The following is a 24,010-nucleotide window of genomic DNA, read 5'->3' as shown; positions in this document are numbered from 1 at the left end:
AAACTAATTACACTGTGATTCAATAGTGTTTGCTGTCAGAGAGGTGACCTCACATTTGACTACTTTGATATACAAAGGATTTCATGGTTGACTCGGTGACTGCAAGGTGTTCAGGTCCTGTGGCTGCCAAACATGTCCAAATCACTACCCCTTCACCGCTGTGCTTGACAGTTAGTACGAGGTGTTTGTGCTGAAGGGATGTTTGGTTTTGACCAAATGTGGCATTGTAATTATGGCCAAACATCTTCACCTTGGCTTCATGTGTCAGAAGGAAATTGTTCCTGAAGTGTTGTGGTTTGCTCAGATGCAGCTATGCCAACTTCTACTTTTAGAGAAAATGAGCTTTCTCTTGGCAACTCTTCTAAAAAAATTTTAAAAAAAAAACAACTATATTTTTCTAATGATACTGTTATGAAATTTAACATTTAATATGCCAACTGTGTAGAGTCTGAAATGTAGTTCTTGTGTTTTTTGCATTTTCTCTGAGCATTGCACGGTCTGACAAGGGGGTGAATTTGCTGGGACGTCCACGCCTGGGAAGACTGAAGACAGCTGTTTTGAATGATTTTTCACTTGTAAATATCCTCTCTCATTCTACAGTTATGGACTTTACATTTTTGGGAGATTTCTATATAATCCTTTCCAGATTGATAACCAGCATTGTGTTAACACACACCTGAATGCTCGAGAAGCAGCAAACTGTTAACATGTCTGCTTTTATAGAGGGTCTCACTTAATCAAATCCTTTTGAGTATCAGCACCTGGTTGCTGGTTAACCTCCGAATTCCAGTAGAAGCAGTAAAAGTGAACTTCTGCGTCTGCATTTTGGTGTAGGTTTTCTTAAATACATAATTACACCATGTAATTTGTCATGTGTTGTTCATCTGAAGCTACATTAACTTAAAAAAAATGTTTGTCCTGATATGTAAAGGCTTATAATTACCTCCTTCTTTTTTTTTTTTAAACATAACTGTAAATACGAAGTATGTGACCGGTTAAACTTGGATCTCAAGTTTTTTGAGAAAAGTTTTTTCTGTGGGTTTGTTGTTTACTGCATATGAGAAGATGCACAATGTTAGCCTGACAGCTTGAGGTAAAGCACTTAATTGCTCTCAGGTCAGGTGTTTAGCCTGAGCTAAATATGTCATGTTCTGTACCAGTATCACTTTTTATTGAGACATTGTCCGCGCAGCTGCCAGCTGATCAATGATATCCCATCAATTTTATATAAGAACATATCAACACGTAGTAATTTGCACTTTTACTCGACTGACTCCAAATGTCATCTTGCTGTCAGAACTCCCCTCTCAAACGATTTTAAGTTGTTCTTAAAATTTCGTTGCTTGTCAAAAAGCCCCATCTAAGAGGAGAGAGCCTTTCCTGAAAAACATCCAAGTCTAGTATTTCCAAGCTTACATTTGCTATAAATTCCTTAAGTTATGTTTGGCATAAATGTCTGCAGCTGAACAAAGGCTCTTTTTGATCTTCATATTTTACATAGTCACGCGTGAAAGCAATGCCTTGCTAGAAGACATGAAGAATGAAATACGTATGAGATCTGTTCAGCATTGAGTAAGACAGACTTGAAACAATCAAAACTAATCCGTTATTTCTCTAGAGTTGAATTGAAGAAATGACTCTCCTAGCTATAAACCAAATAAGTGTTTCCATGTGGCGAACTGGATTGTAAAATCAGTTGTTTCCAGCTACAACCTAACATGCATGTATATATATTAGTATACACTTCTGAGTCATTCCTCAAAGGAAATAGCTTGAAGAATGGAGAAGGTTAAGTGTTAATGTGGCAACAGTTTGAAGCGATGTTTGCTGACAGCTGTGATGAATTGTTTCCAATGTGCTTGTGTTCCTTACCATACACACACGTTTTCTGCATCATCCCACAAGATAAGATCTGTTCATGCTTAACGGCCTGTATTGTCTCCAAAAACGGTGGTATGTATCATATTTTTTATTTGAGCTGCTCTTTATTGGTATGTTTGCTTTTTGAGGAACAGTGCATGCCATTTATTCAGTCCATAGTTACATTTACAGTATGATTCGATGCTTACACTTACCAGCTCTGTACCACAAAATGATAAACGGTAAAACAATATATGGAGGGGGCTCCATTCTTTAAAATCTACACATAACATTATTTCACATGCTACACATTGAAAGGTCACATATTTATCAACACATAAATAAGTGTAACGAGAGTCTATTTGTCACCTTCTCCCTTCCGTTATCTCATTTTATTGAACATTTTTAATTTAACACCAATTCTTCCTTTTTTTCCCATTCTGAAGACGTGGTATTTTGTATTCCCACTGGAGTGCACTCTTGTGTCAGGATATAAAATATCCAGTCCTTCATAAAATTGATGAACAACAAGTTAATTGGCTGGTCTTCACTGGGTCCTGCTGTGCTTCATTACTATCCACAGTTAGTCTGATTAAGAGCATTTTAGGGCCATATGTTGCCCTGAGTGACAGTTGGCTGCAGTCAACTAATTGTGTTAAACAAGTTCAGTTTTAGTTCCGTCCAAGTAGAAGCAGCATCATTTGTTTGGTCCTGGGTGGACTGAGCTGGCTGTGCGTGTGCAGTTGATTCTTACCGATGAGGCGTAGAGTTGCAGAGATCCTTATCTTTGTATTCATAAAGACACAAATGAAAAGGAGCAAAGGTTTGCTCGTCTATTCACTCACCGTTGGTAATGTATACATACATACGGGGCTACACATAAAAGTTTCAGGAGGTAGGACGGGTCCTGTGGAGGAAATAGCTGTATGCACAAAAAGAATACTGCAGTATTAATGTACAGATCAGACAGCTGACCCAAAATCACAACAATAAAATTATGTAATAAACTAAAAGAGAACTTGTAGAATCTGGTTAAAGTAATTACTGGATGGCAAACATGTTCGAATGATTATGTGCTTTAATGTAGATTTGATGGACTGTGTGTCTGCGCACACTCGTATGTGTGCTTGTTGCTACAGAGCTCTGTGCTCTTGTCGGCAATATGGGCGCAGATTTTGTCCTTTGTTGTTGTAACTGAGTCAGACTTTGAGCTCATGCACATAAAATGAACAATTAAGTCAATGATAGTCACAAAATGCATAGAAAGAAATGATAACAGGATGTGAAACTGGATAATGTAACTCCTTTATTCTGGAAGCAAATTTCTCAGCCTAATAAGCATATGGCAATATGGCCCGATATGCTGCGGATGACACAGCTAAGATGTGTGTATTACAGCTCGTTTGTTCTCAGCTGGACTGGTTTGTGGGGGCTATAGGGATGTCAGAATGTATTTCTACTTACATGATGTACTATGGATGTTTCTACTGTGATACTGGATGCTTCCAAATAGAGGGGGTTGTACATCTTTGTCTATCTTTTGTCTGTTTGTTGCCCTTTTGTCATCGACCTGATGGATTCCTGTTCTGGGTTGTTTTGTAAGCACACCATCCACCTCACAAGCACAAGCTCAGCACAACCTGGGTTCACTGAAAAGAATGAAGAAAGACATATATGTGCATTTGTGTGAGTGAGAAGATTTTATTTTTCAGAGTATGACAGAAACACATTATATGATTTAGTGCAATGACATACTGAAAGCAGGGTATCATATAGAGCTTTTTTCATAGCATCACATTCATCTGAATGTTGGTGCTGCAGCATTGTCACTCCAGTCTGGATGCAAAGCATGATTTTTTTTTTTTAAGTACTCAATTCATATATGATGAGGTTTGAGTCATGACTGTGCAGGCAATAACACCAGTGCTGACACAAACTCATCTGCAGCATTCTGTATTCATGTTTATGAAGCATAATGTAACAATAGCCTGAATAATAATTTACCTTCCATCACCACTGACATCTGTGGTAGCAGTGCCATTTGCAAATTGGATAGATGTTGTGGCTGTCCTGCTGTTCATTTCTTGAAGCATGACGTTTTGATGTGTTAGACCTGCTCTGCAGGTGGCAGGGGTGTGGCCGCACAGCAGCGTTACCTCTGTAAGCTGGTCTCTGGCTGAGGAAATTCAAGGTAAGATGGAAACTGGGGATAAGGATATACTGTAAAATGTATTGACACTATAATGTTTGCTGTCTTATACAAAACAGTCAGAAACCAAAAACTGGACTGGTGCATTTGTAGTCTTACTGACTTTAGGCTACAAGCCACATTTAACCATATATTCATACAAGGTTTTATTCTGTTGCTTTAAACACATTATCTACCTCACATCCGTGGCCATTTTTGTCATGGCCAAATTAGAAAAACAAATTAACCTAAAATGCATGTATTTGAACTGTGGTTAAGTTGAAATACCTGAAGGAAACGCACTCAGGTAAAGGGAAGATGCAAAGTCCACACGGAAACCAGACACCAGAAACCTTCTTGCTGTAAGTGCTAACCTTTTCACCACCATGCCAGCCAACTCAGCTTTATTGATTTTGTACTCTCCAAGAAACTGATTTTTTTATTCCTTACTTAAACCTGGCAGTGTGACTCAAATATTTGTCCCTCATCAGAGTTTGCCCGGGTGATTACACCCTCATTAGCCAACAGCGAATGAGGAGGAGGTCTCGCTGCAGTCTGAAAATGGTTCTAATGTTGTTCAGAGAATGTTGGATATTTTTTGAAGCAGCTGATTAAAGTCATGAAGAAGGGTCCTTTGTATTGTGCTGTGGTATACCATGCTCCATGAAGTTTTCCAGATTGGTTACAACTGGGGATTTTAACATACAAATTAATGACAACTCTGACGTCTTTGCCAGAGCTTTTATCAGCATCACGAGTTACCAGCATGCTTATGGCCCCACGCATACCAGAGGACACAGACTGGAGCTTGTTTGTACTTTGAGTTTAAATGTTGTTTGGATTTGTTTTAGGAACATTTTTATTTCTGATCATCACTGTATTCTTTTTAAAAAGTATTTGTGCCTTTCTCCCCACTCAGGTCTCAAATTTCAAATTGTTTTTCTGCTGATATTTTTTTTATGCTTTCAATTTATTCTTATCCCCTAATAACAATGTTAATCCTTTAATATATGTTATATCAGTCATTGTCTTATCAGTTTAGATAAAGTATGTCCTGTTAAAAATGAGGACGTACTCTTCTCCTTGCATAATTTATTTATGGTTTAAGGTGTTCTCGTCAAAAAGTTGAACTTGTTTACCCATTCATTGCTTTCATTTAAATAATCTTTTAGTTTGTTTTAAAACTTCAGAAGAAATACAATGGCTGCTTGCTTTTCAAACCTACGGTAGTTTCAAAGACCAAAGGTAGTCCTAGGGTTTTATTTGACATTGTGATATTGTTACTCCTGCTCCACCTGCTGTCACAAATATTTCAAAAATCAATTATGAAAATGTTCATACTTTCTCTGCAGGAAAAAAAAAACAAAAAACAGAAATGTGAGAAATAATAATAATTCAGCATCTTCACTGTCTGTTCCTGCCCCAGCTGAGCCTGTTATTTGAAGATTTTTACCTATTTCTTTTCTTTATCTGTTGAAATTAATTGAGTTATTGACATCATCCTCCTGTTCTCTTGATATTTTACCTGCAACTCAAAAATGTTTCATTTACTAGTATTGGTTCCTATGTGCCTACTGTAATCGAACTTCAGTGATGGCCGATCAAGTCCCTGCTTATTTAGTCACATATTTTTTTTAAAAAAAATTATTTTTTTAAAGCTTAATCTTTCTCTTCTTAGCACTTTTAAGACCAATCTCAAAATTGTTGTTCTTTGCTCACCCACTGAGCCTAACCTCTTCCTTTGATACTGCTGAACCTCACATTATGCTCTATAGACTGGGATACTGGGTGGGTGTATCAGGTTCTACTTTGTAGTGGTTCTTTTCATATCTGTTTGGATGATCCTTTGGTCTTCTTCCAGTTCTCTATCCATGGTGTGCCACAAGGTTTGATTTTGGGGGCCTTTACCATTTCTGTTATATCAGTTCCCTCTTCAGAACATGGTGATGCATGCATTTTTAAGGATATTTCTTACCACTGCTGCACAGATGTCATTAAGCTGTATATTCTTTTTAAGCCCCATATGTTTCTACATTACAGATCTTGTACAGGTGTTGGATGGCTGACGGCCAACTTTTTCTCTAACATAATGAGGAGAAAATTGAAATCTTTGTTTGTGCCCCTGATAAATTTATGCATGGGCTAATAGAAACACTAGATTCACTTTCCACTTTTACAAGTGCTTTTAGTATCTTGTAGTAGTTTGTGATATTAATCTGGAAAACAGCTATAAAAGTACAAATGTTACTTTTACTTACTTTGAACAGCTTTACCTGCTGATACAGAAGGGGATATCTGCTGGCTCCTCCACCTGCTGTACATAGGGCATCGGCATCTCAGTAGATGGGTATAGGCTGACCTGAAGTCCCTGTTGAGGGCTCCGTAGAGGATTGGATTTAGGGCTGAGTTGGCATAGCCTAGCCACAGCACAATGGAATATTCTGGCACTGTGCCAGGGTCTGGATGCTCCTGTAAGCCCAGCACTGTGAATAGGATGAAATAAGGTAACCAGCACACCACAAAAGCCCCAATCACTGCTGCCAGTGTCACTGTGGCTTTGTGCTCCCGCAGTGCCACAACTGTAATGCTGGAAATCACAGTGGTGGTAGTGGAAGAATTGCTCCTGCAGTTGTAGCTGGTGATGCAAGTGGGCCGTTCACTGACAATGCGCTTGGCCTGTGCACGTGCAATGCGAAGTATTCTGAGGTAGGTCCAGCACATAGCCACCAGAGGCAGGTAGAAGGTGAGGAGAGAGTCAGTAAGCACATACGGTCTGTTCAGTTCAAAACGACATTTCCCCTCCGAAGCCCAAGGCCCGTGGTTCTGCACTGTCCCGTTAACGGTGTTCCATCCCATTTGGATGGGCAAGAAAGACACGGCCAGAGACACAGTCCAGACACTCGCCATGGCTACAGCAACTCTCCACGGTAACACCAGTGATGCATATCTCAGAGGCATGGTCACTGCCAGGTAGCGATCGACACTGATTGCCAGAAGGGTGAGGATGGAGGCAGTGCACAACATAACATCCATGGAGATATAGAAGTTGCAGAAGACTGCGCCAAGTGGCCACTCTTCATTTAGCTGTAGGAGAGCAGAGAAAGGGAGGACTAAGAGGCCGAGCAGCAGGTCTGTCACAGCCAGCGACAAAATGAAACAGTTAGTGAGGCAGCGGAGACGTCGAGAGGCACAGACAGCCAGGCACACAAGTACATTACCAGCGACAGTCAGGAGGATGAGAAGGATCAAGATGAAGGCCAGCATTACTTTGGACAACATTATTGCTGTTACTTCACTGGAGTCAATCAGACGACATCATGACCGCTGCTTTATGTGAACCATTGTCCTGTTTTTGTGTCAGATTTTAATCAGATGAAGGATGGTTACTTCAAGGACTCTCATTGATTAAGTGCCACTTAAAATCTTGGCCACCCACATGTAATTCTTTTATCTCCAGCTCTCCCTGTATTTCCAATGTAGGTAGTAACTGATTGTTTCCTGTTGTTGAAAAACCTAAAAAGTATCATATGGACTGATAAGAACAGATTTTCCATACATACTAATGACAGTAAAAAAAAAAAAAAAATCCGACTGGCTGTTGGTTGGTTGTTGAACGGCTTTATGTCTGCAAGGCTGATTAACAGTGGTTCATGGTTCATCTTTCTGTCTTCAGCACCATTTCATATGGATATAGTGACACCTAGTGGGAAAAGACAAAAAGTACAATTAATAAGCCATTATGCCGTACAGTCACAGACACACTTCTACACTCACACGTCAAAAAGATGCGGCTTTCTTATAAATTGGTTGTAACTGTAATTTATGTTATGTAACTGCTAATATACTACTACTGTAATAACCCTTTAATGCCTGCAATATTAAAGCAAAGGCAGCTAGTCAAACAAATGGTAGATGTCATATTAGGACAAACTGGGTTACACTGATAAGATCCTGTCCTGTTTGAACTGAGGAGGTCATGTGAAGGAGCATTTAATTGCTTGTAAATTCAGATTTTGTTTGCCAGAGAGTTTGTTGTTTCTTCTTTGAAAACTTCAGTAGTGTGTCTTTAAAATGACACATATTAACCTGTTGAAATGTTGTTTAAGGTTGAAATTAGTGCTACATATGCTACAGCACCAGCAATGGCTTCACTTTTGTGCAGCTTTAGATGGTTGCATGCATGTCTTACACCTAATGTTTTAAATGTATAATGCATGATGCTAATTATTTCATTGTGAGCTTGCACATAATTAATTCATTACATGCATCATCATATTTTACATGTATGCCACTCTGTATTCTTTTATGCTTCCATTTTACAAACCTGTTTTCAAACAAACAGTCAATCTGAAAAATATCTTTCAGTTTTCGGTAAATATTTAAATCAAGGGCGTCTCATACACAGCCTAATTGTTGATATGACTGGATATAAAAAGAGAACTAGAGTGTGTAAAAGATTCTGTAAAACAATATGTGAGCAAATTTTCTATCAATAGCAAGATATTATTAACATAATATATAATAATAACAACAAGAGCACTCAGAAAGTACAACTCCTCCACGAAGGGCAATTGCTAAAGTTTTATGTTTTTATTACAATATGATGACATCAGTCTGTTATGGCATCATTGTGTCGTGATAGGCATCATAGTGAAAAATAAAAAGTTTGTTGTACAACTCTCTTTTTGCCCTTTTATATGATATGTTACTCAATATGTTTTCTCAAATGTTTTTTCAAGGACAACATTGACCTCGGGTGCTAAAAATGATGGTCAAGGTAAAATGCTTAGCCAACCTAGGTACTCATTTCTCCTAGTATATTCCTGTGAAATTTGAAGACAATCCATAGATATTTTATTTATTTATTTATTTTTTGCTAATATGAAGTTTTCACTGGTTTTCACATTTGCTGTGCCCATGACCAACTTGATTCAAATTTTATCAAAATTAAATCAGCTCGAGATGTCATTTAAATCCACCAGCACACAAAATTTGAAAATTATATCTTGAAAACTGTGGTCAATAGACTGCCAACAACAGACAGACAGACAAACCAACAGAACCAATAATATGCTCCCTTCCTTCGAGGGAGGAATTTTAACAAAAAAAAAAAAAAAAAAAGAGAGAGAGAGAGAAAAAATTGAGCAATCTCTGAATGCTAGTGGCAAAGACCATGACTAAATGGCCGTGATGTTCAGGCCTTCAGGTGCCACTTCATCCATAATACACAATATTGAGGTGGAAATCACCGCAAGGGTTTAGGAGCACTTCTGAAAACTGTTATTACTAAATCAAACTAAATTTTAAAGCAGAAAACCTTGAAAAAAAAATCTTTTTTTAATTAAAAATGGATAGAAGTGAAGTCTTTCACTGTCTTGTGAGCAGAACAAGGAACGAGGTTCATATTCAGAAAGGAAAAGGAAAAGTTTGGGAAATTATTGGCTTATAGAAATAGCTGTCAGGGAGTTTTAGGATTACCTGAAATACCAAAACTTGCCAGCTATGGATACTTTTTCCCTGCTTGGGTCAAATAGCCCTTGGACACCTGTTGGAGGAGTTTGTTAACTTTTGGAGGAAAGATCCACTCACAGGTTAGAACTCTACTCTGAAAGGCACTGGGAAAACCAGATCTAGGGCTCAAACATTTATTGTGAATATGATGCAACACCAGGTAAATGTCTCGGCACTGTGTGATAATGCACAGGCTTTGCTGAGGTCTAGCTTCCTATACTAGTTGTATTCTCACCTGGATGATTAGAAGAATCAAAGTTTAATGCACTTCTGCATTGGCTTTCCCTCTAAGTTATATCTTTTACAGTCTATCTCAACCTGAGTCTGAGTCTATAGATGGTGACAAAAGGTAAAAGGCTGTTGCTAAAGATGTGATTTATTTCTCTACAGGACAGGTTGTTCGCTACTGCAGGAACATCAGGAAGGTTCAGTGTTTCTATCACAGAGGAAGTGGAACTTCTTTTTCGAATGCTGTGGTTACGCCAGCCTTCTAAAACAAACATGGCAGCCCATACGGAAAAGAAATAGTAAAAACTTATATGTGATTACTCATGAAAGTGGCCACTTTCGCATTACTTTCATATATTGTTTTAGTAAGTATCCAAAACATACAAGTTTCATTATATAATTTTTCAAGGGATCTTATATCTGTTTTCACACTTATATGCTTTTCATACAAGTTTCACACAAGACAGATACAAACTTTATAAGATTTATATATATCTTTTCCATATGGGAGGGACCTGAATACTTTCTAAAGTGACTTTGTGCCACAATGGTAATACACAGCACAGTGCAAAAGTCTTAAACCACCCATCATTTCTCTATATTTTGCTGGGAAAATGGGTGATGAGTGCACTGATTTATTGAAACATGCAAACTTGAATAGAAATATGGTATAAGTACTGCATACGGTGACAAGTATAATTCAAAAAGAGAGTGGTTATTCTTCAGCACAGCCTGAACTCTCTTGTAATTTCTTCAAGTAGTCTTCAGGAATAGGTCTCCAGGCTTCTTGGTTGACATTCATATTCTCTTCTTTGGATGTTTCCTGCCTTTTGTTCCATTTTCTGGCAAGATGATCCCACACTGCTTTGATTTGAGGTCCAGGTTGGGCAGGTCAGTATTCCATTATGTGTTTTTCTATCAAGGTATCCTTTTATTGCATTGGTAGCATGGAGGGGATCATTATCATGCTGAAACATGAAGCTGCTGCTAATTAGACATTTTTCAGATAACAACAATTTGTAAGACCTGCAGCGACTGATTTTCAGTACATTTTTCCTCAGTGTCACACATTTCTACCTGTTTCCTTTCCCGTTTCCTCATGGCCACTGGAAGCTTATTGGCCTTACTAGCATGTGACCCACATATGCAAGTCTAATGCAGTGTCCTGATTTAAATGTGCCCAAAGGTTATACACTGTGTCCTATCTTCATCTTATTCCCAGCTTTCCTGTCTTTGCCTGTCACAGTCTGGCGAGGGCAGACTGTATGAATTGATGAGAAGGACCCAAAATGCAGACTCCAAGGAACAGGGAACAAAACTTGAATGTTAACAAAAGGCGAGCCATTTAATGAGGCTGGTAAAAGGTACAAACAAAAGGCAAGGCAAACTGAAGCAAAATTAACACAAACCTAAACTGGGGAATCTAAACCACAATATGAAAAAACCTGGACATGAAACCTGGCGTAAAGAACATGGCGTGAACAACAGACGACCTGACAAGGAATGACTGAAGACACACGGACTAAATACACACAGGAGGATAATGAGGGAAACGGAAACACATGGGGAAACAGCTGACACACATGAACATAATGACGTCACAAGGGGAGAGTAAAACTAAAAACATTGAACATAGGAACACAGGACCCCTTCAAAATAAAACAGGAAACATAATGAGACGCAGACATGACAACCTGAACTTGACAACATAAGACACAGACATGAAACACATGAAGGGCAAGGGAGACTTAACAGGGGTTGGAAGACACAAGAGGAAACTAATAACAAATGAAAAGAAAAAATAACGAACTTAACCATATACCATAAACATCAAAATAAACTAAAACTCAAAACACAGAGTCATAAGAACCAGGATCGTGACATTTGCCCCGCTGTCCTATCACAATAACAATAAAAATAAAAACATTTTAAAAATATATATCAAGAAATAGAATGGCATCTTCACAGTGCCCATTCTGATGAGGATTCAGCAAACAGTAGATGAATCAACTGAAGGACAAGATGCATCTCACAGATTCTGTATCAGGTCTTTTGCAGTATTTTCTGCATTTTTTTTAAAAAAAAGACATGACTTCACATACTGTTCATCTGCTAAGGTAGTTTTAAAGCCATTCTTGTTTTGTTCTCCACATCTCACGTTTTCTCCAGTTTTTTAAAGGTCACACTGCACACCATGCAGCGATATACCACCAGCTAACACATCTTCGGGAATGACGTAAAAATACTATTTTGGGGGGTCAAACTTGCCTTTCGTCATAGATTAATCTAAAGAACACTGAAAAAATGATGTGCTTTTGTACCAGGCTGCTAATAACAAAATACCTAAAGATACAATTTAGTTTAAAATTGGTTCTCCTCATTGCTAAGTAGTCTGTAATGAATAGACCCAACGTTGGTTCATCCCTTGAGTTAGGTGTCTTTTTATGCTTAAATAATTCATCGGTCAGTGTTAAGGGGTCAAATAAACAAAACAACATAAAAGCTTTCCTCTGAAAATGGACAGGGACTGGACTGAGATGAGTGAATCAACAACTAATTGTCAAAGAAGAAATTTCGAATGACCTTCAGAAAGCTTGGAAAACAACTGTTCAAGACCACTTATCCAAAATTACAAGAAAATCTGTCTCCTTGGAAGCAAATTAGAAAGAAATGAAGGGGGGCGGGGGGGCTTAAGACTTTTGCACAGTACTGTATGTAGTTTTCCATTAATAAATAACAACCTTGAATGACAAATTATTCAAAGCTTTACATCCAGACGTTAATGCTTTGTTTTCTACATAGACCTTGTTTACAGATTTACAGAGCGGTATTTGTACTCTGAGAACACTAATGAGATGTCGGCTTACGCTTTTAATGTGTGCCTGGTGGAATGTGGAAAACCACTACTAGATAGGTAAGAGAGATTGTGTGTGGGCAATGTGTGTCTATTAAATGTGGTTGCGTCAATAGGTGGTGGGTAATGTTTGCCTCTCTGTTTTCTAACACTGTAATGGATAATGGGAGATTTGCCAGACTTGGTTCAGTGCCACTTGCTTATCATGTTAGATAAAGATGCTGAGACTCTGGGCCGATGGCTTCAAATCAAGACAGGAAGAAAGAAATGTTTTAATTAAATCTGGTTTCACAGAAACCAGCACCAAATCTGTAATCTTTGAACTCTTCTAATCTGCACATTTCTATGACTTACTCAGCACTGAGCTACATCCAGAGCAGGGGTAGGCAACTCCAGGCCTCGAGTGCCGGTGTCCTGCAGGTTTTAGATGTCCTTGATCCAACACAGCTGATTTAAATGGCTAAATTACCTCCTCGACATGTCTTGAAGTTCTCCAGAGGCCTGGTAATGAACTTATTATTTGATTCAGGTGTGTTGACCCAGGGTGAGATCTAAAACCTGCAGGATACCGGCACTCGGGGCCTGGAGTTGCCTACCCCTGATCCAGAGCAAACACAGATAACAGAGCCACTAACGCATGAAGTGCATTTCCTAAATGCACGAGCCTTTATGTCTCACAGAACAACAGACAGACCCCAAATTTCACCTATTTACATCATCAAAATGTGTCACTCACTTTGTCTCTCATGCACATTTTCTTGCAGAGAGCTAGAAATAGATTTGGCTTGCTTTCAAAACAGGCCTTACAGGCCTTACAGTCATTTTTTTAAAACAAGGGCAACTTTATCACAATCTTGGGCATACCATACAGAAAATGTATATATACGCTATGTATGCGTGTGCTTTTCTTACTTGCTCTGAGCTCAGTGCATTAGTTCAACTTCCCATGTCACAGTGCATGTGTGAGAACTTAACTATGCTTGCTTCCTGTGTTTATCTTTGCATAAACATTTGTTTTAATTTTATAATTTATATTATTATACAGCCTTGACCAGTCACTTATAGTAAACACATAATTTATTTAGCACAAGATGCAAAAGACCCACGTACATTTGTCTTTCATCAGTATAAAGTCACCAATAGTCTGTGTAGATAGTAAAAAATAAAGTCAGTCAGTGTCATTCACCTTAATGCTGGGAAACAGAATGTGATGATGTGTAAAAATGAAAGAAAAAAAAAGATTTAAAAAAAAATCCCTCATTTAGACACTTTATTACTGACCATCTGTTTTCTTTCACAAACCACTCATTAGTTGTCCCTAATGGAAAGCAATGGTGAGTGCTACTGCAGCTGTATGCAGTATATAATAACACACATTCATGCATGCACATGTAGGTCTGCACTGACACACTAACATGACCCAAAACATATGTCTTGGTAATGGATTTTGAGGACCGTAATGGATTGTAATGACTGCTGAGTATTTTGTTTTCCACGGGATATAAAAGGCTGCACTATCCTCAGAAGTTTCTTGCAAAACAACAGTTTAAAAAAAATGTTTTCAGGTGTTGAGGAAAAGGGTCGCATGGGTTTGTGGATATGAAAACAGCACTTTAAGAGTTCATCCTGTGTTTAATAAGGTGACGTCCAGTATTTTGAGGACTTAAGAGAGATGAAATATAAAGTGATTAACTGTTAATTGCAGCAATATTTTCCTGTCTTTGTCTTCTCAATGTAGGGAGATATAAATGAGCTGAAGAGGCTTCATCCTGTCTCACCCAGATCTTTCTTTACTCAGCAAGCTTGTGAAAAGAGTCCAATTTGGGTATAAGGATGAAAGGCAGGCAGAAAAGTACTTAGAACAGTGGCTCTTTACCAGACATGGTCTAAGCTCTGGGATGAGTAATGGAGTTATTTATCTCTCAGCTGGGACTCTCTGCCTAAATTGTGATATTCTCCAAATACCAAGTGTTCATCCTCTGACCTCTTTTTTTTTTTTTGTTCGCCAGATGCGTCTTTTTAGAAATAAACTAATAATAAATGGATGCTCCTCATCATCCCAATAGGTAATCAAAGTAATCACATCTATTGTGATAAATGCAATGTAATGTCTTTTGAATACGTTTAGATTAATCTACCCTCTCAACTGACTCCAAAAGGTAATTTCACCCCCTGCTGAATTGCAAGGGGTGAAATTGCCTTTTCAGACTGGTTGCTACCGACTAGTCATGGATCCAAGGAATAACTCAGCTATACATTCATTTATGTTTCAGGAAGTGTGGCAATGGCCTGAGATTGTGTGCTGAATCAAATCTCTTGTTTTGCTATGAATTCATGCATTTTTGAGTACCATATTTATTTGATTATGATTGGACAGCAGCTAAGTGGTTAAATTATTCAACGGCAAAAAGAAGATTAGACTGTACGGCAGCTGGTGCGATTCTGAAAACGTAATTTTTTTTCAACTATCATCAGATCAATAAACATTTGTCTAGTGCTAAAGAGGACTACTGATGTTGAAAGTAACTCGTGGATCATGTGCATATATCGTCCATTAGAGAAACATAATACAATCAGGAATACAAATCTTTAATTCGTCTTAATACAGTTTAATTGGGTATCAAGTACTTGGCTCACTGACTTCCTCTGTTTTTGCAAAGCAATCTGTGGCTGTCTGCTTTGTTGTGAATGTGCGTGCATGTTTGTCTGTGTGTATGTGTTCACATTTGTCTTCCTGCTTGCCTTTGTTTCTGTCCTTTGGTCTTGGGTGCTTGGTAGGCTAGCTGTTGTGTATTCTAACCAGTGAAGGAAAGCTGTGGAATCCTGATGAAGCATGGAAATGAAACACACTGCGACAGACACGACTGCAGACAGACAGGGGGATCAGACGCATAAAATATGCATAGACACTAACAGCATGCTTTGCTGTGGTACACGCACGTACACACACACACACACACACACACACACCTACACACACACACACACACACACACACACACACACAAACACACAAATGCAAGTTTGGGTCACATGGGGGTGATTGATTGAACTCAATATGTCATGCTTGACCTTGCCAGATCACATCTGTCATGTTATCATTGCAGCCATATAGAGTCCTTTACAGAAATAATGTTGTGTAATGTGGGTTAGACACACACAGACTTAAAAAAAAAAAAAAAAAAGACCAAATCTGCACACAACTGTATCAGCTGGGATACAGCTGATACAGTTCATACAGTTACCAGCAGCACATTTGAAAGGGAACTTCTGAACTGCTGAACTGCAAATAAGATGCAGTGACCATGTCATGACACTAAACCACATCCTCTTGCTATTCTTGTAACCGTTTCTCGTTCTTTGCTCACTTAGGTGTAACATCCAGTTTGAGCTGTGTATGTGGCGACCTTTATTTGAATAACTGCACACTTTAATTTTATATAGGCCAGCTTAAGTCAGAGTTTGTATATCTTGCTTTAAATGTATGATATTGCATGTCTCTCAGAGAAACAGCAATGGTGTTTTAAAACAAAGTGGGTATCATTAGACGTGACTGCACAATGGCTGAAAGAGCATAGCTAGTCCTTCCTTAACTCCATAAAAATCAATGAAACCAGTGCAACAGTTAAAAGCCAGATTGCCTCAGTAATCTCTTATATACAAAGTGATTTACAACAAAATAATATTATTAGATATAGCCAATATTAAATGCCTATAAATACCAAATGTAACCTTCTGGAAATCACTAATTTGAAAAAATAGAATCAGGAATTTAATTATTTTGATTTTTATCAGATTTTATTTCCCAATACTCCTACAGTTTAAGGGATAAAATCATTATATTTTGTTTATCAGCAACTCCAGGAAGACTTTATGGATAATAGGACAATAGGACAATGCATAGTAATGTACATGCTAACAAGTACATGCTAATATGTAACGCAGACATATTTGTTATGTCTTGTTATGTCACAGACCTTCAAAGTGTAAAAGAGAAATTATCACACAAAGAATAATCTCACTTCCTCATATTCAGAACTGATTACATGACCTCTTTGTATATTTGTCTTTGTGCCTAGTTCACATGTTCACATCAGGCTCAGAAGTGGCCCAGCTGAATTCTACACAGTTGCAAACCTCTGACATCTGACAGTTTCTATTCATGACCACGTCACTGCCCACATACGTACTGCTTCTATACTTTTTTTTTCTCCTCATCTTTGCATTTAAATGCAATAAACTATAAAGAAAATCTGATATCAGACCATAAAAAGAGACTTAAATTGAATTTGCACTGACTGTGCTGTCAATTAAATACAGTTTCATCACCTATTTGACCAATCTTAAATGAATTTAACTTTTTTATTTCTATTAATTAGCATTCTTGCTTGGCTGCTGAAAAGCACTCAAATAACACAGTGCAGATCAAATATTAACTCAAACTTGATTATGCTGCCTGGCTACAGCATTCGCCGTGTTTTCACACGTTGCTCGTTTAAATTTGAAGACATATTAAACAGCAAGTATAAATTAGGAAACTATCACTCACCTCAGCGCTTCTTCTCCTTGTCTGTGATGACTGCCCTCGTTACACTGCTCTGCTCCCAGAGCGAACCACAGTCTTGCTCGTGAAGTGTGTGCATTTGTGTGCGTAACGAGTGTGTAAGTGTGTGTGGGAAAGAGAAGAGAGAAAGAGGAAGGGAGTAGCAAGTCCTCGTACAGCTCCATTCCTCTCTCTCTCTCTTTTCCCTTTGCTCTCTGTGCGTCTCCTATTGTTGTCGGCTCAACTCCTCAGGGTAATTTGCTTTTGAAATTATTTTAATGACACTGCCATTCTCTTGTCACATTTTATAAATTGTATGTGCCATATGCCAGAACAAAGAAGATTCTCCTCAACAGTTTGATCCAGACTGGCCGATATTACCTGAATAAATTAGGCAACCTGTTGTATTCAGCCTTAATGGAATGCCCAATAAGTCCAGTATGGGTTGAGAGACTCATACAGGAAGGCATGGTATTTGCGCTTGTGTCGTTTCTTGCCTTAATATTTCTTACTGATCTAAATTCTTCTGCTTTATAAACTTTCTCTGAGAATTGGAACCAGATGGGCTCGAGTGATATCAGCAGAGATGGGCAGTAACGCGTTACTTGTAGGGATTACTATTGCAAAAACGGTAATTAGATTACAGTTACTTTCCCGTAGGAACGCTGCGTTACTGCGTTACTAAAACCATGATTTTTTGCGAGAATGTCTCACGACAGTGACGTAAACGAGTGCGCCGTTAGAGACAACAGCTGTGTGCAGATCAACAGTGGATCATATATCGATTGTGGGAGAGAGTATGAGCGTGCAGCGTTTAAAGCGTGGAAGCACTGACCTTACTTTTAGTTTGATTCCATAAAAAGTGACAAAAACATTAGCGTCCATCGTGCGTGGGAAGAAAACTTCTGTCACGGCTGGCAGAGGGAGCCGTGTGGTGTGGAGGAAAAGGAGGACCCAAGATGCAGCGAACTGATGACAGAGTGATGTTTATTTACAAGGTGGTGGTGGTGGCAAAAACAGGCAACTCAACATGAGCAATTACAAACCTAAACTGGGAGAAACTAAAGACAAACCTGAGACCATACAAAAGGGGTGCGGGGCAGAGAGACGCAGAGACAGGAACGAAACACCATAGAATGCAGAGCTACACGGAGGAACGCAGTGATACATGGATGAACGCAGACGAGCCGACGAGGAGCACAGGCAGACACCAACTATAAATACACACACCAGGTAATGAGGAAATGGCACACAGGAGGGGACACAGCTGGAACTTAATGGGCATAACGAGACACAGACCTACAAAGTAAAACAGGAAATCTAGAACCCGAACCGGACACAAGGGGGGAGGACACAGAATAACTAGAACAGAGGGAAATAGTCACAAAACACAAAACGCTGGGTCAACGACCCAGGACCATGACAACTTCTTTTTACAGCGAAAAAAACCCCCTAAACTTCCAAGCAAGCACCGAGTGCGCAACGACATAATGGGAAATTCACAGAGAAACTCGCGGATTCTTCAACTGACCACGGCACACCTGCACCAGGGTAAACCTCCGCCTACCGCAGTCCTGCTTTACAGGTGAAAATAGAGCAACAGGACCGCTGAGTCTTTGACTTTATTTATTTTCTGCTGTGTTTTACTTGCATCTATTTGAAAGAATGAGTGTAAACACAAAAAATATTTTATTTTATTTTATGTGCTGGAATGTGTAGAAAATAGGTTTAAATGTTAAACTAATTTATTCAAGTCAGAGAATGTTGCATATAATTAAATTTTTGCTTGATGCATAAAGTTAAAAGATTAAAACTGATAAAACAAGTTAAAAAAATAGACTTTTCCATTTGATTGCATTTTGTATGATGGATTATGTAGAAAAAGTAGAATTGGGCTGAAAGATCTATCGCTTTATCACCTCTTCAGGTTGTAAATCGTGTTTTTTAAAAAGTAACTAAGTAACTAAGTAATTACTTACTTTTGAAAATAAGTAATCAGTAAAGTAACAGGATTATTTTTTTTGGAGAAGTAATCAGTAATTAGTTACTGATTACTTTTTTCAAGTAACTTGACCAACACTGGATATCAGTGACCCATTGGGTCAGAGAGATTTCTAAATCAATCTTCCTATTTCTGGCGCAGTTTTTTAGTCAGCCTTTGTGCCTATTTCTCACATGCTTTGGCTTCTAGTGTGGCTTAGATCTCTTTTCCAATGCTAATTTATCTTCCAAACTTCAGTCTGAACAATCAAAAGTCATTGTCACTTCTCTTTTCATACTGTGTTCCTTTTTTTGACTCCCCGTCTCAGTGCACGTGGCCTAGCTCGTATCATAGCTGGGACAGAATTCAGTCTCCCTTTGTCTCGTTTTTTGTGCTTTCTCTTCCTGTTAGAGAGGCTCCCTCTGCCTGCTGCTTCTTTTTATTCCTTCAGCTGTACATCAGTTAATCTCTGTTGCATCTCTTTTTTATTCCATGCTATGCACCTTTAAGCCCTACCTTATTTTCCTCCTCCTTGAGTTCCAGTTTATTTCCACTACAAAACTATGAGATAACATATCTTCTGTCATCCATTATCTCTCTCTCCTTCTCACTTCGTATATCTATTTTTCTCTCATTGCCCTTTTTTGTGTACACAAATGTTGTCAGTCATTTCTAGGTGCCAATTCCTAATATTTCACCTTTTTTCAGTGTTATATCAATAGCATGTCTCAGTCTCACACCATGTTTCCATAACAACAAGATTTCTAGAGGACCTTCTGGTATTTCGTAGATGGTGGCGAGTGCCTGACTGGCATTCCTAACTTGGAGTCAGTTCTGAGTTAGGACTGCCAATGGCTCTGTTTGTGATGCATATTAAAAATAAGGCTGTGGATGGATGCCTTTTAGCTCAAGTGCTTTTACAGCAAGTTAGAGAAATAAAATAATAAAATAAACTATTTAAGCTGGCAGAAAGTATGCAAAAGGTAGTTGGCAGTGAAACCCCATATACTCATTGGCTACTTTATTTGGTGCACCTGTGCAATTCCTCGCTGTCGCAAATATCTAATCATGTAGCAGCAATTTTAGGGATTTAGACATGGTCAGAATGACCTACTGAAGTTCAGAGCACGAGAATGAGAAAGAAAAGTGATTAAAGTGACACTGAACTTCGGATGGCTGCTGGTTTCTGAAATATCAGACTATCCAGATGAGGTGAAACAACAGATCTGCAGATGTACTAGGAATTTACCACACAACCAACACTAGGGTTTATAGGGTTTGCAGATAATGACCCAAAAAGAGAAAATATCCAGTGAGCTGCAGTTTTCTGGATTTAAATGCCATGTTGACATCGGACAAGAATGGCCGGACTACTCAAGCTGATTTGGTGTAGCAGTGGAACGTGGAGAACATAATTACTTAATAAGTTACAGTTAGTTTCGTGAAACTGTGATAAGATGACCCTGCAAGTACTGAAGCAGAAGCAAGAAGAGCCTTGATGTCCTCAAAGGCTTTTTGACAGTGATCTCACCACTAGAACTTAACTTTGGGAGTTACATTAGTTAGAGGAACCACAGGAGAGAATTTTTTAAAAACTCATGGTAAAACTCCATTCCAAGAAATCACTGACATTGTCTCTTAGTAGTGGTAGGAAGGAACTCAAGAGCCTCCACTTTGGCTCTGAAGGGATGTGCGTTCTCTTGTTCAACCACCTTAACCAAATAGGTGGCCTTAGAAAACTCACATTTGGCAAGACTCATTCTAACATTTGCCTTAATTAGATGAACAAAGCCTGGATGCACCTAAGATGATCTTGACAGGTGTTGCTATATAAAACTACATCATATCAATACAGCACACCCTTCCAAACCAGAAATGATGCAGTTCGTCTGGCACTGGAATGTGGCAGGAGGATTTCTCAACCCAAATGGCATAACTGTAACTGAAAATAATTCAGCTGGTGTGATAAAGGATGCAATTTCTCTAGCATGTGGTGTCAAAGTGGATGGGAACATCGAACAACAACGCAGTGTAATAATTGAGCATAACCCATCCTTTCTAGATTATTCTAGAAGGGAAGGGCTATGCTATTCTATATGTCCTAACATTAAAATCAAGATTATTCAAAGACACTTAAGATAACCCTGTTCGAAACCTTTAGATTTCTCTAAGACCTCTCCAACTACTCCCAACTGGATCTAAGCAGTTCCCCGGAGTAGAAATGATGTAGTTCAGTTCTACGAACTGGTGAAAATAGTAGGAGCACACATTTCCTTGTAAAGGCGAATTAACAAGAGGCAAAGGGTCAACGCTTGGTCCCCTAGGCCAGGGGTTAGCAACCTTTAGCACCCAAAGAGCCATTGGACCCGGTTTCCAGGCAAAAGAAAACACTGGGAGCCGCAAATACTTTTTGACATCTAAAATGAAGATAACACTGTATATATTGTGTTTTACTTTTATGCTTTGTGTGAACAACTAAGGTGTGTTGCTTAAATCCATGAAGTGCTACAGAGAAAATTACATTTTATTTATGTAATTAACACATTTTGAATTCTTAAAGAAATATAACAAAAGGAAAGACACCCAGCTGAACTAAAATGATCCATGTAGCAAACAAAAACTGTTGAGAGCCACCAGCCTTATATCGCCTTTGTGCTTTTGGAGCCTTAACCTGACTTTAAAAAAATAATTGGGAAAAAAGCACTATGCTGCTAAAAGATGAAAAATAGATATTTACAAAATTCTGCCTAAATATGTATTTTAACTGGTTAATGTGTGTGGCGGGGCGTGGCCTGTAGCGCCACGGCAGGGGAGGCGGACGCACCTGAGCGGCACCCGCAATCACGCCTCGCCGCCTTGACGTCTGTGCTATCTATGCTGTTGTGTTGGTGTGTGTCGGGCTGTGAGCTTTAACACTGGCTGTATATGTACAGCAACCGTGTGTGAAACGTGATGTCACGGGGGTGGGCTTGGAAAGGATTTTGGAAAGGATAGATATTGGCATTATTGCAGGCAAACCAGCCAATAAAATGGATGAAACACATCGTGACTGGGTCCCAGCGCTACACAAGGGACCTGCTTCAAACATACCACCATGCCAATCAGATTACTTCTTCCATGTGAGGGTGAAGAGGTGACCCTTCTGGATAAGATGGTGAAGGTTTGCTGTGTTTGGTGAACAGTGTGGTAGTAAAACCAGGGCAGCAGCCCAAGCAGAGAAGCCCAGACCTCCCTCTCCCCAGCCACCTCCTCCAGCTTATCCGGAGGAACACCAAGGCATTGCCAGGCCAGCCGAGAGACATAATCTCTCCAGCGTGTCCTGGGTCTGCCCCGGGGTCTCCTACCCGTGGGGCATGCCCGGAACACCTCACCCAGGAGGCGCCCAGGAGGCATCCTTGTCAGATGCCCGAACCACCTCCTCTACATCTCTAAGGGAGAGGCCAGCCACCCTTCGGAGGAAGCTCATTTCCGCCGCTTGTATCCGCGAACTCGTTCTTTCGGTCACTACCCACAGCTCGTGGCCATAAGTGAGGGTAGGGACGTAGATCGACCGGTAAATTGAGAGCTTTGCTTTTAGACTCAGCTCTCTCTTCACTACGACGGACCGGTACAGCGTCCGCATCACTGTGGCTGCAGCACCAATCCATCTGTCGATCTCCGGCTCCCTTCTCCCATCACTCGCGAACAAGACCCCGAGATACTTGAACTCCTCCACTTGGGGCAGGAACTCATCCCCGACCCGGAGTGGGCCCATCCCTGGAGCCAGGCCCGGGGAGGGTGCCTGAGGGCGAGCGTCTGGTGGCCGGGCCTTAGTCCATGGGACCCGGCTGGGCACAGCCCGAAAAGGGGACATGGGCCCATCCTCCCCCAGGCCCACCACCCGCAGGAGGCACCGAAGAGGACGGGTGCATCGTGTGCCGGGTGGCAGCCAGGAGCGGAGACCCTGGCGGACTGATCCTCGGCTACCAAGACTGGCACTCCTCAAACATTGTGACCAAAACCCAAGTCATTTGGACTAAAGCCAGTGCTAGACTGAGCTACTTCTCTGTTCAAAAGTCAAGTCACCAAAACTTAAAGTAGAACTTACTCAAGCCTGCACTGGCGACCCCATCACGCCTTCTTCAGTAACCATATCATCATGCTTTGAAACACTAGACTGTTTCAACTAATAGTTTTGTTACACCAACTCAGCTGTTAAAGCAGTCAGTAAAGCATCCTTAAAAGCCTGTCTGTAAAGATTAAAACGTACAACAATCTTCAACACTGATCTCTTTTACATTTATTCAAAATCGCCTCACTTAGATAATCCACAGACTCTGCTACTGTAGCCATCATTTCAACCTGAAAAAAAGCTACTAGCACTGACTTTGCTACTAGTTATTTGCTACCACAGTACAAACCAGGACACACCACTCAATAATGGCAAGCTGAAACATCCCCCCACCCAGCTAACTGCCTCTCAACCCTAGTCTTCATCCCATGACATATACTTAAAACACAAAGCCCACTTGCGTCATTTAAGTTCCAACTATGCTGTTGTTCACCTAGACAGGAAAGTGACACAAGGTCTTAATCCGTTTCTGCACAAAATAACATAAAAGAGCAAGCCAACTAGCCCACAAGTAGACCGAGTTGCTTATCCCTGCAGGGAAAGTTAATCTAGAGAAACTCCTCTACTATCGATACCATCCCAAAATAACCCGACAGCAAGTCAACCATACAGCCAAAGCAACAACTGCCTCACACAAGGGCATTCTACAGAACACGTCAAATTTACCATTACTCCAATAACAGACCCAGGCCAAATAGAAACAAAAGCAACCACCAACAGGTGGTGATCTCCCT

At 39.7% G+C, this 24,010-nt stretch overlaps 1 protein-coding gene across 4 annotated transcripts; it reads right to left on the bottom strand.

Annotated features, from left to right (window-relative positions):
* Window positions 1–1,983: 1,983 nt before the first annotated feature.
* hrh2a (histamine receptor H2a) lies at window positions 1,984–17,229 on the bottom strand. 4 transcript variants are annotated; one of them, XR_003273422.1, is made up of 5 exons: window positions 17,191–17,229; window positions 6,307–7,748; window positions 3,865–4,036; window positions 3,325–3,509; window positions 1,984–2,782 (listed from the first exon to the last, which is right to left on the bottom strand). XR_003273422.1 is itself a non-coding variant. In XM_026180321.1 (4 exons), exons 2-4 carry the CDS (start codon window positions 7,325–7,327, stop codon window positions 3,491–3,493), a joined length of 1,212 nt encoding a protein of 403 aa, XP_026036106.1. In that variant the 5' UTR covers window positions 7,328–7,748; window positions 17,191–17,229; the 3' UTR covers window positions 3,194–3,490. The 4 variants fall into 4 exon arrangements, 3 of the variants coding, with proteins under 3 accessions (XP_026036106.1, XP_026036125.1, XP_026036115.1); XM_026180321.1 differs by lacking the exon at window positions 1,984–2,782 and having other exon boundaries at window positions 3,194–3,509; XM_026180340.1 differs by lacking the exon at window positions 1,984–2,782 and having other exon boundaries at window positions 3,194–3,509; window positions 6,322–7,748.
* Between the last annotated feature and the right edge of the window lie 6,781 nt (window positions 17,230–24,010).

This window comes from Astatotilapia calliptera, chromosome 2, assembly GCF_900246225.1.
Source record: "Astatotilapia calliptera chromosome 2, fAstCal1.2, whole genome shotgun sequence".
Taxonomy (NCBI): Eukaryota; Metazoa; Chordata; class Actinopteri; order Cichliformes; family Cichlidae; genus Astatotilapia; species Astatotilapia calliptera.
The sequence above is the reverse complement of the archived record's forward strand: the minus strand, read 5'-3'. Positions and strand labels throughout refer to the sequence as shown.